Source organism: Rhea pennata, chromosome 11 (genome assembly GCF_028389875.1).
Source record: "Rhea pennata isolate bPtePen1 chromosome 11, bPtePen1.pri, whole genome shotgun sequence".
Lineage (NCBI taxonomy): Eukaryota > Metazoa > Chordata > Aves > Rheiformes > Rheidae > Rhea > Rhea pennata.
In genome coordinates this window covers 20229764-20247627 of record NC_084673.1, presented here as the reverse complement: position 1 = coordinate 20247627, position 17864 = coordinate 20229764, and the positions used below count along the sequence as shown (strand labels likewise).

General features: G+C 46.1%; 1 protein-coding gene across 1 annotated transcript in view; it reads left to right on the top strand.

The window, feature by feature from the left end:
• The window catches only part of TRPC5 (transient receptor potential cation channel subfamily C member 5), a 53724-nt gene that overhangs the window by 9252 nt on the left and 26608 nt on the right, over window positions 1–17864 (top strand). Inside the window, exon 2 of the mRNA XM_062584512.1 lies at window positions 4571–5092. Within this exon, the coding sequence (XP_062440496.1) occupies window positions 4571–5092 (522 nt within the window). The remainder of the gene's footprint in view (window positions 1–4570; window positions 5093–17864) is intronic.

Below are 17864 nucleotides of genomic sequence, written 5' to 3'. Positions count from 1 at the left end.
AAGCACCTTCTGACCACCAAGCCTCACACTACATTGATACAGTGCAGAGTCCTCTTTTTAGAGTGATAAAAATTGGCCCTGCCTTTTACCCCTATTCTTGGGGGTGGCATGTGCGCGTCCCCCATAGGGCTACATGCACAGAAAGGAATTAGAAGTAGGAAATGCGTTTTTCAAAGAATTGCTCAGTCTTCCATTCTGTAAGTACTGCCTGTGTCTGAAGTCCTCCGTGAAGCTGCATGGGTCTTCTGTTGAGTAGAACATGTTTTGGCAGTTAGAAAATCTTTCTTTTTTGATATGTAGTTGAATCAAAAAGTCACCCAAGTTGAAAAAACCGTTAAATACATAGCCATATTTACAATTTATACTGGTCCAAATGAGATGCTAGTTTAGGGCATGGAGATGGCCTGAACACGTGGCAGTTGAATCTGTAGCAGGTAGAAGTATTACTAGCTATTTTCAGGAAAACGTGCCAGTGTCCTCAATGCTAGACAAGCCTCTGACCCAAGAAGCTTTTAACTGGAGATGAGTAAAAGTAAGGCTTCATGCTTAGGCTCGGCTTTGCTTTCCGGAGAGCCTGTTTGCGCGCCGGGCCTGGCGTGCTGTCGGGTTATCGGAGCAGGCAGCTCCCACGCGCGCCGCAGTCAGAGCGGACACCGGTGAGAGCGCTGAACGCGAAGGCAGACTTGTCGGGTGGGGTAACCCGTCGCGAGAGGGAGGACTGAGGGAGAGGAAGACACCGAGAGAGGAACAGAAAACCATCCCCAAGCAGTCAATAGGCAGAGCCAGGTTCTCCCCTGCGGTGGAGCTCGGGATTTTGACTAGCAAATCTCAGTGCTCCGGAAGGACAGCTTTCACTTCGCTGTCCTTCTCTGTCTGCCTAGTTACGTGCTAGGTGCTGTATAAACGCTGTAGCTTGCTTTGAAATCCTTCAGTGTTTAAACCTGGGTATTAACTTAGCTCCCACAGTCCATAAAAGGCAAAAGATGCAGTATAGTAGTGTTTTCGTTTGGACCAGAAAGGTGGTTTTGGAAGGATCTCCCTGTCCTCCCCGTTTACTGTGCTTCGGCTCACACCACGGAGCAGACTCAGAGCACTTGAACTGCATTTTGGTGACGCTAAACCGGACGACACGCTCCAGGAGCGCTCTTACACCAGACTTGAGTAACCCCCCCCCCCCCCGAAAGCCTATAGCATGGCCATCAGGTCTTCAGCGCAGTTCTTCTGCTGTACTGCTCTGACCACACTGTGCTAGCTACTGATGGAAGCAGAGGGTCCTGCTCCTGCTCTCCCTATCCAGGGGCTTCCCAGAGGTGCAAAGGAAACTCTGATTTTCTCACTGGACAGTTGAAAGAAACGGTCAGAGGAGAGCTCAGCTGTTCTGAACAGTGCTCTCACGTGAGCTTAGCCTCCATTTTCTTCTCCTATAAGGAGCATAGCTCGTTTCTCTCCCTTTTTAAATAAGGGGATTTTTCACTCACTGCTGCATCATTTGGGAAAGAGTTGATGGCACAGTGGTAAGCAGCCTCGCTTTATGAGGATTAATGCAAGAAAGATGATAACAAGCAGTCGATCGCTTGTTGTTAATGGTGCTGTTAAGAGAATATTACTAAGATAAAATGCAGATGAGGCACATGCCCCGATACAAGTCCTGACAGCGAGGTGCTGAAGGACTCGGCTTAGCAGCGTGCATCAGGTGATGAGGTTAATGGAAAAGAATTTGTTATTCAGGTCACTTAATGAAAATAACCTTGGGAGAGCTTTGCAGAGCCCTTGGGGTAAAACAATTTATTCCTCTTCTGCTTCCAACACAATAATTTAACCCAAGAGATAGAAAAAGCTGATCTAAACACAAACTCAACCTGTCAGAGCAGCGCAGGAAGAACATCGGCAATTACGATGCAGCACTGTAAATATCTGCAGCACCTCCGCTGACGATACGTAGACTACAGCCCGAGAGCAAAGCCTTTCCCTGGAGGGCCCCGTCCTTAAAACGAGAGGGCTTGTTGATTAAGATGCAGCTTATCAAAGCACCGTGCGAGACGACGCTTAAAACAATCATCACAAAACACAATTTTTAGCCGATGCGTTGTCTTTGGATCAACCAGTCGTAGCTGATCCCGAAAGATCCAAAGAGAGGGGCACCAGCAGCCCTCGCTTGCTCTGCCTCTGTTCCCTGCTTTCCCTGGTTTGTTTTGCAGCTCGGCTGTAATCAGAGATAAGCTGCAGTTCCTGTGATTTGAGGCTTTAGGCTGGTCTGCGCCCAGACCTTGGAGAACACTCCTATATTTTTCTGTGCCACCATTTCCCTTCTTAGCCTGCAAATCGAAGTGCCGTAAGCTGCCCGAGAAAACCTGTCTTCCGCAGGGCTCGATCCCTAAGGAGGCTGAGCTCCAGTTCTGGGGTGAGGGCTTGAGATGTGAGCCAGAACAAGAACTGGGAGATCACTTGGCAGATACCCCTAATTTGATCCCAAGCCTTGGGACAAGCATTTTGAGAGCCCTAGGTCCAGACGCAGAAAGCCTCCAGAGGAGGAGGATAGTAGGAGATAAGGTTAGCCCCGTGCCCACCCATCACATTACTACTTCTGTCTGCAAGTGCCCGTTTCACATTCTGAGCAGCACGAATGCTTCATCTGTGTAAAGCTGAAAATCCTTTTTACAGCTCTGGGTACAATAACTTCGGTACAGAAAAACAAGATTAAACCTGACAGTAATGGGAGTGATAGAGGGGGAAGGTGTTCTTCCTTTGAGGCAGAGGCTCTGGATACAGCAGCCAGCAGCTGACTGTAAAGGGAGGAGAAGAAAGACAAACGCAGATACACAAGCGCCAGAGCTCAAGAGCGAGCTTCTAGGGGATGGAAAAGACGAACCTGCGCCTTTCTCCTGACGTTTAGCAAACTACCTAAACCAGCTAAGCAAAGGAAGAAGGTCAGAGACCTTACAAAGAGAGCTGCTTTCAGGTGTTTACTACTCGAGATCTTAAAAAATATTTACCTAAGCCCTCCGCGGCAGAGCCTCACCATGGCAGAGCCTCACCGCAATTCTCTGTTTTCCGCCCCGCGAGCCATATTTGTAGGCTCCCTCCTAAGGGCCTCTGCAGGGACCAGCCTTGTTAGCCAAACCCCTTCGCACCTGTGCGGCTGCGGGCAGCTGGACGTTTAACTCCTCATCTGCTGCGTCCAGGGTAGCAGGCTTGCAGCATTTCCCAAAATGCCTCCACCCCCCAGTGAGCCCCCTTCTGCAGGAAGCGTCCCCGTGGCGCACTGGGCTGCCCGCCTCTGGGGGAGCATCGCGGGGGGTGGCAGAGCCCCGGCCTGCTGCGGCGGCTGGATTACGCAGGGCTTTAGCGCTCAGCTGTAGCCCAGGCGTCTTCAGCGCTGTAGAGTCGCTTATCTCCCAGGGAGGTCAGAGCCAGCGGTGCAAGGTTCAGCGTCTCACAACCACTTTTAGCTATATCCTACGGAAGGACTTCCAGCTGGTTACTCCATGCTATTTTGCCATTGCTTTCCTTGAGGATTTTTATGGTCTGAGTAATGTTTCCTGTCATTTGAACTCTTTGACAACAGTTTCTGTGTGATGTCTTTGACATTTGCAAGGGGGAGCGGGTCTACTGTTCTCCAAAACCAGCAATCACCCCTCGAACAGCAGGCTGTCAGCTGCCAGGGCAGGAGCGGTGGGCACACGAAGTACAGTGTGCTCGGGTAGTGATTAGCACACAACAAAGAGAGCCGCCTGTGCTGCGAATGGAAGCACACTGCGTGCTTGGGATGTAAGAGCATTTCGGTCTAATTTTGCACTCTGCATATAGTAATAAGACGCAACAGGGTGTGCATTAAGCTCATCTTTTGAGAAGTGCAACTGTAGCTGAATAATGCACACCCTGTAGTGGCTTATTTGTAGTAGACTATGGCTCATTAATTTTACATTTATTTTTTTTTCCAAAATCTTTAAAATAAAAACAAATCTGTTCTGAGGGCAGTTATGCAATGTATCTTTCCACTGAAAAGTAACTTCAAATACAAACAGTAGGGAAAAGGTGAGGAAGAGCTCTGCTCAACTACAGACCGGTGTTTTGGTTTGGCTTGTATAAGTGCTACTCTGAGTAGGTCTTTGGGCCACTAATGCAAATAAACAGTGCAAATAATGATAATTACTGAAATCTATTCAGTTTTCACTTTTTTTCTAGATTTTCCTCTCTTTTTACTTGCTTCCCTTGGCCTTTTGTTTTCCTCTTTTCTCACAGAAGTCCAGCTTTCAGTATGTGAACAAATACGCATTTCAGAGCAGCTTCATGTGTAAAGCATTCACATGGACTGGTGACTGACTTTTACATCAAACTGTAAACTGAAGGGCCACAAATTCCTGCTGTGAAGATAGTCAGGCGTGATTTGGAGGAAGGTGGTTTTGCCAGAATAGAAGTGCGTCTGTGCATGGATTCAATAGGATTTAAGGAACAGAGGGTGTTATAAAAACTAGTTTCGTTAGAACATCACTGTACATGTAGGAAGGAAGAACTTTTTTTTCCTGCTCTCCCAAATGAGATATTACTCTGATTTATTCCTTGTGTATAGGTTCCAACCCTGATGATGGACACCCAGTTTTCAGAATTCACTCCAGATATCACCCCAATAATGCTGGCGGCTCACACCAACAACTATGAAATCATCAAACTCCTTGTCCAAAGACGGGTGACAATTCCACGCCCACACCAGATCAGATGCAACTGTGTGGAATGTGTTTCCAGTTCGGAGGTGGACAGCCTGAGGCATTCCAGGTCGAGGCTGAACATCTACAAAGCCTTAGCCAGCCCTTCATTGATTGCCTTATCGAGTGAGGACCCCATCTTGACGGCTTTTCGGTTGGGCTGGGAGCTGAAGGAGCTTAGCAAAGTGGAAAATGAGTTCAAGGCTGAATATGAAGAGCTTTCCCAGCAGTGCAAGCGTTTTGCTAAGGACCTTTTGGATCAAGCACGGAGTTCCCGAGAATTGGAGATCATTCTTAATCACAGAGATGATCAAAGCGAAGAGCTGGATCCCCAAAAATGTCATGATTTGGCAAAGCTAAAGGTAGCAATAAAGTATCACCAGAAAGAGGTAAGAGTCATCTGAATGCGAAGGTGTGTGAAGGCTGCATGTGCTGGGTAAAATGATTCACTTCTCTAGTCTCCATGGGCTTCTTTATACGGAGACAGGGTTACTAGTTGAGAGCCAGCAGGGCTGACTTAGGATGGGGTGGAGAACTATGTGCAAATAGTTAACCACAAACCAGGAGGTTCCATGCATCTCGATGACAGCTTGAGTTTTGTGACAATTGAGGACATCTGGGACATGCTGCAGTGGGTTATGGCTTGTACAGCACTAACTATATGTTTCAAAGATTTTTGAATTGCCTTTCGATATAACCCATCCCTGTACAAAGAAAAGCCTTCAGAGATTTCCATGTTTATTAGCTCCAAAAGCTCTTCCCAGTAGCTGCCAATATTCAGGCCTAGAAGGGATTGTCTGGCTCATGCCATTCTTGACTGCCAGAAATAATTTAATATGCTCTTCACTTCCTCCAGCCACCAAACACTTCCTAGGATCTGCTCAGCACAAGCTCACAAGGGCCACAGAAACTAGAGTAGCACAAGCAGGAGAGATCAAGGGCACTCTCAGTGTCCCATTCTCCATGCTAACGGCGGTTTTGTTAGGCAAAAATGCCCATGAGATTCTAGGAAGTGGACCATATAGTGCACCTCGGAAGTGCAAATACTTCTTCACAGCTGAGACTTGCTCTTGCTCTTTCATTTACCCAGGTTTTAGGAACCCAGAAACAACTCCCAAAGGTTCAAACTTTTGCCAGTAGTAGCAGAAAGGAAAGAAATACTTCAGCTGAAGAACAGAGAGCCTTTCAAAAGCCCCACAAATCCAGAGATTAGCTAGTTGCTGCAATTAGGCCTTGAACCCAAGGAGAATGCTGACAATAGTTTCATTAGTTGGCTGTGGATTTTCTTTATCTTTCCAAATTTGAACAGAATTTAGTAGATTATGTATTAATTGTTGCTGGCCAGTGACGCTCCTGGGTTATCTTACAGAAGAGTTTAGCTTGATTGGTGGAGGAACTGAATTTCAATGTCTGTGACATATTTCTGTGTCCAGAGGGTGACAGGAATGGCAGAAAAGCCGGCCAAATGATTCTCTTTTCATTGCCCTCCCTACGTTTGAGCCTTTGCTTTATGCATTGACCCAGATGAGAAGAGCCTGATATGATAAATTCCACCTCCCATGCAGGCTGCTCCTGTCACTTCATGGAAACAGTCAAGAAGAGCAAGATGCAGATTTTCCTTTCTTCCCTCCGGTCTGTTGTGCCTCCTGCACACCAACCCTGATGCAGCAAGCTGGAGCTGAAGCCTTAAGCTTGCTGGGATCTGGCCCGTGCTCGCCTTGTGCTGTCTCACGGGGCTTCTCCAGGAGAGCGTCAGCAAGGCTCGCTGGCCGCCCTGTCAGTTTATATTTTTCACTGCTGCTGGCAGGGTCAGCTAATACCATAACATCGTTAGGGACACATACAAGTAGTGAAGAATTAGTCCAGAGAGTGTGATACAGTAGATCAGTTCGAGTGCTCCTCGAATCCAAGAAACTAGAAACCCTTCGTCACTTTGTTTTCCTGGCCTCGTAACGGCAGACACCACATCGGCGTTCGCCCGTCAGTGCCGGAGGACACTGCTGGCGTTGCCGTGTGCGGAGCACTGCTGATTTCCCCATCTTGTCATGGTTTGGGTTCAGTGTGACGCTCCGGCACGGATCTGCAACTGCCCCTTGTCTTGTGTTCGTGGTAAGAGACCGTAAGTCGAAGGAGTTCGCTGTGTTTGAGATGCAGTGGTGAATAGTACCGAAGCTCTTTCATATCTTGACTCTTTCTGTTTGGTTGCTTGACAGTTTCCATCTCTTTTCTTTTTTTTTTTGTTATATTTGACTGAATTCCAAATATATGGACAAATTCCATTTTTTGTGATACATTCATGACAGTTCCAGTGTATAAATCATAGCAAATGAGCACAAGCTATGTGCTGCCAGATAAAGTCAATGCTGCTTCCAGGTGGAAAGCTGGTGGGGACAGAGTGAATGAGTTCGAGAAACCAACAGTACGGAACCGCCTCGTCCTACCTGGTTATTCGCAGGTTCCTGGTGAATACTGACAGCATGCTGTTTGCAGGCAACAACGTATCGCAGTAGTTTTCTGAAAATTGATCCAAAACAAAATGCCAAGCAAGAAACAAACATCATCACCAGCTCCTGAAAAAATGAGTAGGAGCATTTGGTGGGAGACACTGAGAAATGATTTTTAATCATGATTGAAAAATATGAGACGGGGAGAATTTTTGTGGGGGACAAGAAGGAAAATGAGAACGAGTTTAACAAGTTTGCTTTTATAAAAGACACTTCTGCAGAGGAAAGCAGCAGGCATTGTAAAAGTAGATCATCTTGTTTTATTGAAGCATTTTGTATTTTAACATTGGATGGGATTGGATTGGGTGAGATGGCTTTTTATATCTTAACGTTGATAAACTCACAAGTCAAATCTCCAGTAGCTTGAGACTTAAACCCACAGTGGACCATAGCTATTTTCTGGGGCTATATATTGTTACCTTACTTGGCTGTTTCTATAGTCATCGTAAAGAACACATAATCTCACATTGATTTTAGACAAATTGCTAAAGAAAATGACCTGCGGCTTTTTCTTTTTGCATGAAATAAGCCTCAAAAATATCCCTCCGAAATGAATTGATTCCATTTCAGCTTAATCAGGCAGATATGTTCAACTTCAAGATTCTTTCTAAAGGAATCGTTAAGAGGGAATCGGTAACGAGATCTTTGCCTTTGGATGGACATGCTGTACCATCTCTCTTGGGTAGGGAGCAGATCTTTTGAGTTACTCTTGATTTATACCAGTGTAAGTGGACTGGGAATAAGAGTACTCTTCACCAGACACAGCACTGAGTGTTTATTTCTCTAAGGCATTTCAGATAAACCCAGCCTGCCTTTTTTTGCCCTTTTGTTTTTCCATTGCACTCCTGCGCTGTGGAGTAGGAGCTGTTTTGCTGCAGCTCTAGGTAAGTAACAGCATTCAGATCCCTAGTGTAGGTTGATGGATGTCCAACAGTGAACATCATACAGGACTGAAAAAAATCCTAATGGGAAAAGCTAGACACCCATGGACAGTTCTTGTTCCAGGCTGAACCCGGCGGAAGGGTTTTCAAAGCTAGTTAGGCTGCTAATACGCAGGTAAGTAGGCAATAAGATTTTAAACAAAGTATAATCAGGTTAAGTGCCTAAATCATGTTGGAGATTAGACACTTACCTTGCTGAGGCATTTTGAAACCCCACTGCTGAATTAGCTGCATTTTTGGTGCCTACGAACAGCAGAAAAATCTGCTCTTGTGCATGCAGTTGTAGTAAGCAGTGAGCAGTCAGCCCGCCGGGAGCACGGCGCCCTGCTCGCAGCGCGGGACCCCTGCTCGCGGCTCGGGTGAACGCGGCTTCGTGGGCCCGCCTGCAGCCCGGAACGCAGCCTGCTTGGGAGGAGCTGGTCCCCTCTGGTCCCCTCTGCCAGCAGGTCCGTCTGCTCAGAGGATACGAAGGATTTAAGTAGCTGGGATCTGTGTTTGCGTGGCGTTCATAAAATCCTGGAGACAAGTGAAGGCGACTTCAGTACGCTGTGAAACACGAGTTAGATCCAGCAGAGATGTGTCGGCCTTCTCCAGGTCCGCTTTCAAAAGAAACGATCTTCAGATCACTGAAGCTCATATTCCGAGGGACAAGTAGGCTTCCCGGAAAGCCTTGGTAGGATACGGCATTGGCCTTCATGCTGCTTTTCCAATTCTTTTATTCATAGCTAATTTTGGAAGGAGAAAGGTGCTGAAGACTATACAAAAAGGCACAGCTCAGCTGCTGGGGCTCAGCCGTCACTATTCCGTGAGGAAGAACATGCTGTTCTGCATCAGATTAGCTCTGCATTTGTTAATTTGTTTGGATTTGTAAGAAAAGATGGGGAGAAGTCATCTCGTGGGATCTTCACAGCCACGTGAAGCACAGTTGTGTGTCCGGCCCCATATTAAAGTCAGAGCATAAGCTGAATGCAAATATAATTGCTGTCCTTTAAGATTTTTTTCTTGCATTGCCAAAATGTTGTAAGGTAACCATAATGTAGCGGCAAATCAAGTAGCGGCACTCGGGGAAGAGCCTGCGTTCGCGATGGCTAGATTGCTAGCGCTTGCGCTGAGTTAGCTCGAAGGACTGTGCGCCGTTCCCGCTCGAAGGGAAGCTTGACCTGGGTCTCTCGTGCTCGCCGTGTGCTAAACCAGTGGCAGGGAAGGAGCGGGGCCGGATCGCTTGCTTTTCTAATCGGAAACCAGTGCGCTCTGCTATTTCCTCCTGAGAACGCAGCTTCAGAAGTTTTGCCTCGATTTTTCCGAGGCGTTTACAAAGACAAGCACCTCCCAAGATACGGCACTGGAGTGAATGAATTTCTGCCGTGCCTCATCTTTTTCGGCTGTCTTGACTCCGTCAGCTGCGTGACTGCCGTGAGAAGCGCAGCATCGTCCTCCTGAGAGTGTGCGCAAGCCGGGCGAATTTCCGAGGGCAGGTCAGTCAGTGCACGAAAAAGAGCTTTTAAAAATGTCAGAGATGCCTGAGAAATGGAGTGCGAGGCCTGTGAAAATCAAGGCTCGTCCGCGGCACCTTGTTTACCTGCCTCGAGAGCCATTTGGGTTTCTCGACGGACAGCCACCGATCTTTCTTTGCTTGCAGCCAGTGCTAAGTTATTCTCCCATGGGTTGGTCCGTTTTCTTGCTGCACAGCCTGGAGGTATAACGATACAGGACTGAATATTTTTATTGTGCTCTTTAAAGGTGCAATAAAAGGCTGGCTTTTTGGTGAGCCTGCAGCGCTCCCAGGGTTGATAAATAGGCTCTTACTTTCAGTTTTCTAGAATGAACTCTTATCCTATAATGAGCAGTTCTGTAGTAGGACTGGACAGGGGAAGGAGGACCTGTTCCCTGTGGGTTTTTTTTTTTCCTGTCCTTGTGAGCTTGTGACTGGGACCGTCTGTATCCCTCAGAGTATTACGTGGGGAGGATGGTGTGTTTACACCACTTTCAGATAGACCCCTGAGCTGAACCCCAAAGCTGAACCTAGGTATAGAGATTTCAGAAGCGCTGAGTGTCCACGTGTCACCTTTCGTTTCCCGTCAGCGTTCCTTCATTGCTGTACGTGGCAAAGTTACCATCTGACGTGAACAGTGGCCAACGCTAAATGAAGCTGCTTTTTTCTCAGACTCACTCCTGGCTGGCAGATGACCACATTGCAAGATCTTCCCTGCATGGGGCACTGACTGAGCTGTCCTGGACAGTCTCAGCAGCAGGGCTCAGGGTGGGACAGGGACACTCGCGCACCCTGACAGTCAGTCGTTCCTGCTGATCGGTGGTGGGGTGAGAGGAGCATGCGTATGTTGGAGCCCATACTGCATGTGTTTGTGAAGCTGCCAGGTTTTTCATTCAGTTTTGGAAACTAGCATGGAAATTTAACCCCTACAGCTGCACTGCATGGCAGAAATTAGGACCCCTCCCCAAACTTGGAAGGAGAAGAATTAATACTCAGAGGGCTGGTGGCTCATCAGTTTGCCAAAGTGGGCTTGTGTCCTCGTTTGAGGAAACAATGCTATTTCATGTGTTATTCATGTAACAGCAGACTGTTCCAACCTGACGACGGCGAGCAGGGTAGCCACATCCTGCGGGAGTGCAGAAGACAGTCGGCAGAATCGTCTCTGACTAGTCTTACCGTGTGCAAATTAGAAAACACGGAAGAAGGCTGGTGTGTCAGTCAAAGACAAGGACTCTGCTTGAATTACTGTAATGCGTATTAGGCAGTAAATGCATGGATCATTATTCTTCAAGCCGTTTTTGGTGCCTTGTGCTTCTGAGCCAAATGATCTCTTGGACGATGAGGAAGTATGTTGAAAGCTAAAGGGACTGCCACTGTTTGAAGAACAGTCAGGAATGATTTAGTGGGTTTGTCAATTCCCTGAGCTTCATGTATGCCATCAGTCTTCTTGCTAGCAACAGAAAAGGCTTTGGAAGACAAAGTTAAGTACAGGACATGATTGATTAGCTTTCTGTAGATGGCAGAAACTGGAAAGGAGAAGGGATACTTGTATATCTTAGAAGCAGAGCGTTCAGCTTTATCTTGTCTGAAGGTCTAGACTGCCTTTCAGAGCCAACTTTATATCCCTATTGAAGAGTGTATCATATTACTCCATACTTTGTTTTGAGCAATACCCCAAAATAATAAACTCTCTGGAAAAAATATTTCTCTGGATTCTCTCTTTTGGATATAGAAAGCGTAATTACTACGTGTTTGCTTCCCGTGGATTTCCGTTTTTCTTCTGTCCCTTAAGGGAGTGCGTTACGAGACTCCATGGACCACAGAACTGAGATTCCACTTCCGCCTGCTAAATATGTGTCAGATCTGTCGTCATCCCGATAAGGCCTTTGGACCTGTCGTGACTGCGGACACGGACACCTCGGCTTTCTCCCCGCCGAGAGAAGTGCGATGAACAGGCTGTTTAATTGTAATCCTCCCGAACGGAGATCCTGGGCACGGCGGCATTAAAAGCGGTGACGGCGGCTCCTGTCTTCTCCTCTCTCTACACTCCCTGCCGGGCTGAGTAAACGTCCCTCAGCAAAGAGTAGGTTCCCCTCACCGTACCAGAGTGAGATCACGCCGCTGCCTTCAGAGGATCCCGGGGATGCGCGAGGACTTCGTAGCGCGGTGGTCTGTGCTTCCCTGGGTAATGGAGAGCGTCTGCCCCTTTGGGAGAAGGCAGGACAGAAACACGAGCCCAAACCGGAAGAGTCTCGGCGTGCACGTTTCTGAAGTTAAAAAGGAAGCAAATGAAAAATATTTTTGAACTTTTCATTAACACTAATAGGGCAAAGTAGACATGTATTTAAACTATTTGTGAGTGACTTTTAAAATTCTTTTGTTTGCTTTAGTTATCACTTATTTAAGGTAAATGTTAGAAATTCACTGGGGAGGCTAAACCCAGCCTTCTACTTAAAAGTCAATATCTTCTGCGCCTGAGCTAACGCCCGTGAGAGCTGCCAGGACTCATTGGCAAGGCCTGTAACACTTGCAGGGCTGGCTGCGAGAGGATGTAGAAGGGTCTACGAGATTGGTCTCTAAACAGCTTTTAGCCTGTATGTTTTGCTCAGCGCTTCTGCAGAATGTGTCTGGTGCCTCGTGTTCAGCTTTTGGAAATCAGAATTAACTGGCCGCCTCTCGCAGCTGTAGCGCTCGTATTCAGCCCTCGCTTGCGCTGCGTCGAGCTGCCTTTGGAAAATGAAGCTGTGCCTGTTTCATCTTCGTAATAGAATCGTCCTGGCACGTTTGCCGAAGTAATTCCTGCAGGAATTGTTTATCAGCTGTAGTCTGCTGTCTGCTAAAATAAATGCTAACAGTTGTTGCCTTCGTCCGCTGGGGGATCCGGGTCCGGCGCAGGACCCGGGTGTCTGCTCGCTCGGGTTGGCCCCCGGAAGCCCAGGGCAGCAGCTTGCCTTTATCCGACACAGAATCGATGCCTGCGCTTAAATCCCGCTGGCGTCCGTGGGCTAGAAATACATACCTATAGCTAAAAACATGTTTAAACACTTTCTGAGTAGAGATGGATTTAATTATCAGCTTGAATACTTTGTTAATTGCTTCTCCTGTGGGTGGACACCCAGGATTTGCAAGCTTCTAGTTTTGTCCGGAAATATGTAGGACTTCTCTGAATACTTAATAACCAATCTGACATAAATTCATGAAAGCTATGAATTTTAGTGGAACTATACCAGGATTTTAGAGGTTATTCAGTCTCCCCAATGTTCACATCACTGGTGACTATCCAGTCCTTGCTGCTTAAACTGAATTCATGTGTGCTACCATCAAGCGATGTGCTAAGCATAGGAGACCTTTAGTTAAGATTCATGTGTCATCACAACCTAAAATATTTTAAGAGCAGATTAGACAAAGTTCTATATAATTTGAGTCCATATGTTTGTCTGTGAAGGATCCGGAGTTTGTTTTATTCATCATCACAGGGATTGAGCAGCTTGGGTAATGCTTGGTGTTCCTGAAGAACTATTCTGGCTCTGCTCATGATCTTCTTAATGGCAGGAACAACTGCCATTTGGCTTTGCATCAGTGCTTTGCTGTTGATTGTAACATACATGTGAGAAGCAGTTGTGTTTCTGACAGGATATGCGTCCTGTATTTTCCTTAAAAAATAATAAGATTATTTCTTGGAAGTGCCTGAGGAAAAATGCTAGGTTGGAATCTCTTTTCCCCAAGTTATACGCCCAGCCCTCCAACTTCTTTGTTTCATTTCTTCCTTTTTCTTCCTGTTGCAGAAAGTATTTAATTAACAGGATGAACAATCATTAGGTGTTTACCCTCCTCAGCCTGCACTCGAGCAGCAGAATGTAAATAACTTTGCAGGCATTAACAAGGTTGAACTTAAAAAAGAAAGGTGCTACAGAAAAGGATTTTCTTACTCATCTCACTGTCAGCAGCACTGCAAACTTGAGGAGACCGATATTTCGTGTGCACAGGGAGATCTGTTGGCATGTGGCTAACTGGCTCTCTGTAGCAGACATCAAATTAGGCTGCAGGAAGTTTCTCTCTGTCCTGGGCTAGTTCAGAAATGTAGCTCTTTGAGTATTTCCCAGTGGAATTTCCTTTAAGAGCAATCAAACTTACCCAGCAGTAGCATTTCCTTTCTTCGTCAAGAGCTCTCGTCCATGGCTACCAAAGGGAGGCTGACGGTTTGTCTGTTGTACTGAGGGCGTGTTGTGCTACTTGGCTCTGAGCGGGCACATCCGCACGATTTGGGAGTACAGGAAAAAAATGGGTTTGAAAAGTTCAGGTCTTGGCATGCCAGTTCCTGATCGTGAGTACCCCGCTGGAGTAAGGCGGACCGCCTTCACTGGGATCCCTGGGATGTCGACACTGTGCCCCGTGTTGCGCCGTGTTGGGCGGTGGGTTAGGATTTGTGGGTTTAGATGTAACGACATGGCAGTGATCGATAAACCCAAGCCTGTGGTAGCAGTGTGCGAGTCTCATCTATCTTCACGGGGAGAAAGAAATTCTGGCCAGATGATTCCGAAAATTCAGACAGGAACGGCCGTACGCAGAGCCGGCGATAGGGAGCGTGGGGTTTGTACGTCTGTGTCCGGACAGGCCACCATCCCTGCCGGGGCGCTGGGACGAGGCGAGGGCGAGACCTGCCGCTGCCTGCCTGCGTGGCCACCGGCACGGGGAGGAGACATCTCTTCAGGGACTTCTCCGTTGAACCTGATGACTGCCAGGGAGAGGTCCCACGGCATTCCCCGGCAGGGCGTGATGGTCACATTCTCGTGGCAGGAGTTTTTATTGAACGGAGAACGGCAGCGACATTTATCCCACGTTTTTGATGATGGGGCTGGATTCACAAGAAAGCTCTGTTCTCTACGGCGTTGACTAAAATGTACGTATGCCACTGCGTCAGGCACGGCACGGTTACTTGCCTGCCACACAGACAGCGAGATCTAGCCCGGTTTGTGTGCGGATCTGCCTTTTCAAAGCAAAAACTCGAGCTGTAAAAGGCAGCGGTGTGTAATGATACCCCCAAACATCGTGGCCTTGCTGCTATTCAGATGCCCTGGTTAGGTTAGCTGCTGTCGGCGAGGCCTGACCTACCAAAGCGAGGGAAAGGAAGGAAAGCAAGGTTCATTTTTTGGATCCCGTGGCAGATTTGGCTCTCAGCGGTAAGTTCCTTGGGATCTGATGCAGCTGAGCGGTACAAGAATTCAGTCCTGCCTATTAGCACGGGGCACCGCAGTTACAAATTAGTGCTTATTCATCTCTGAAGAGCGTTTACTATCACTAACCACAGCAAGAGATCGGCAGAGGACTCCAAGAAACGCCGCGCAGCAGAGGCTGTTTGCAGCCATGGCGCTAATCAGAGTAACGGCGCAGAGATACTGTGCTCAGCCCCTGTGATGTCTATCAGGGAGCTATTTCAGTTGCTCCCGGAGGCATTCACATCTCAGCCCATCTGTGTCTGATCCTAAATTACTTATGACTGTGAGAGATAAGGGATTTCCCCACAGATAAGGGGAGGGGGGTGGAATTTAATTTTTGTGTTTGATATTTATACTAATGACATAGCATGCAGAAAGCATTCGAATGCTGGGAAGTATAATTTAGGTGATATTAAAATATCAATAAAGATTAGATATTAAGAAAAAAGACATTCCATCCAGCAGCTGCTGCTTCCTCTTAAAAACTTTCTCTTAGTAGAGGAACAGGTGAGAGGGAGTATGATGAACCCTGAGAGTGAAGTTCCCTCACAGCCCAGTCAAGCTGCAAGCCAACTGTTATTCAAAAGACCCTGGCAAGGAAAAAGGAGAAAGAAAGGACATGAAAGAGTTTGTACAGCCATAGTTTCTACCCTCAAAATGCTTCCCAGCCATGACTGTAGTTGCTGATCTCACTTGCTGGAAAGATAAAGATACTTATCCCCATTTTCAGAAGCCAGGAGACCAAGCAGCTTGCCCACCAGTGACATAGTGGTGGTGTCCTCACAGGGAAGTACGCTGAGATGCATCTTAAATTAAATGAGCTGCATCTTCAGACGGATTCTGCTCAAGAGACTAATGGAGATGAGCTGGCCCTTTGGGTTTCCTCCCCTGGAAAAACATCCATAGCTTTTTCAACAGGTGGGGCAATCCTAGAAAACGCTAGGCCAGCACTACCACGGGCTTCATGGCATTGAATCTTTGTCTCATGTATTAGCTGAATTGAGCGTAAATGCTATGTTTTAGAAACATTTCATTAGCGCAGCTGTCAGAACATTCTCCATCATGTCTGTGGGATGACGTCTCATGTTGCCAGCTGTAATGGAGACTGGAGACTCTTGTAACACAGGAATCCTTGAAAATCATGTTTGATACGCTGTCTGTTATATATTGGAGAAATACACAGTTTGCAAGTCATCTGTTCATCTTTTCAAACAAATAGACAGAGAGTGTCTGGTACAGTACATCTGCCATTGATTCTGAACTGTCTACAAAACCAGAGCAACATACAGTTTTTTAAATTATCAAGACCTCTCATTCTCACCATGTAGAAAATTCAGCTGATAACAAATCCTGTCACATACAGTATGTTCATGTGAAATGAAGAAAGAGTGTGATATTCACATGCACTATTTCTAACTAGAGCAAATGAAAAAGCATGAGAAAAAAACTAAAAATGTCTTTGGGATTCCAGTTACAAGAAAATTGAACTTATACTCAGGAAAGGCAGGTTTGTGGTATTGCCTTGGTGTAAGTAGTACTGGAGAAGTCAACTTGCCTTTCTGGATCTCAGTTTTTTATATTTGCAAAGCAGAAATAAGACTATTTCCTTAACTTTGTAAAGCGGTTTCAATGTACAGATGAAGGAACAAAAATTCCATGTTATTATTACAGACTAAAAGGGCTAAAGCTGAGTTTTTTCATGTTTTTATATTGTATATGTGTTTATTTAACAGTGTGAACCCTCGACTCTCTTCAACGGGTTGAGTGCTCAATGGTTAAGTCAATGAAAATTGGTAACAGTGCCTAGAAACAAAGATGAGCTTGGCATTCACAGCAGTAATCAGGGAAACAGCTGATTTCCATATGGCCAAACGTGATTCTGAGTTATCACAGAGATGATACTGAAACCAGTTGTTTCTCTGAGCAGTGCACGGAGTGGTTTTTCATTCAAATTTGGAGCGTCGGTGTTTTTGTGGACAGGGAATTCTGCACTTCAGCCAGTCGTGATCCTGGCACGACTTGAGATCTCAGCTTAAGATAGTATTTACTGATTTTGAATCTTTGATTAATAAGTGACACTAATTTGGGTTAGTAAACCCTACACTGGTAAGTGCTTTGACTTAGCTTAAATGAAGAGACTGTTTGACGGTTTGTGGCATTAACGATTTTTTTTCCCCTCCGTGTGCTTAAATTGCTTTCAGACCATTTTTAATGAGGTTGGAATAGGCTTGATTGGAAAATCTAGCAGCTTTTCAGTCAGTTTCCATGCCTCTTTGCCAAGCTGATCATGAAAGCTGCTCTTTCATGATGTGCGAATTTCTCTCCATTTGAAGAACGAACATCAGATGCAACAGGGAAAGCGGATTTTAGAAATGAGCTATTAAGCAGAGAGGAGGCACTTTTAAGATGCCTGCAAGTTGCACAGCAACCAAAGGAACATATAGTCACTTGATTTCTCAAGTGACTCTGACTTTGAGTCAAGGGGAAAACAGATTTATTCTCTCCTTAAAGCTTTCTATCATATATGATAAAGAGAAAATATGTTTATAATTTCCCCCCTCAAAAAAGAAGTTGTACCTGATCTCAGAGAAACAGCAGTATCTATTACCATGTAAATTACTGCAGAACACATGCGGTCGCAGCTGCTGTTTGAGATCTTAAATGAAAAAACGTAATGTACTCCATATCTGCTAGCTTTTAAACGTAACTTGTTGACTCTTCTAAACTCATAGATTAAAAACCAATGAACCAAATATGAATCAATGCTTTTTTTTTTTCCAGCTTCTATAGAATTGTTTCTTTCATCACCGTCCCCAGATTTGGCATTTTACAGCAATATTTTTCTGGTAGTTGCGGGCCACAAGCCTTTGCTGTTTTCTGTAGATAGTCGTCATAAGAACTATTGCCCAGTTGCTGTGGCAAGCATGTGTAAGTCGATTTGAAATCAAATATACTTCTGATTTTCTTTTCTGGTATCCTCTGGAGCAGTCTACCACTTGTATGCTAGA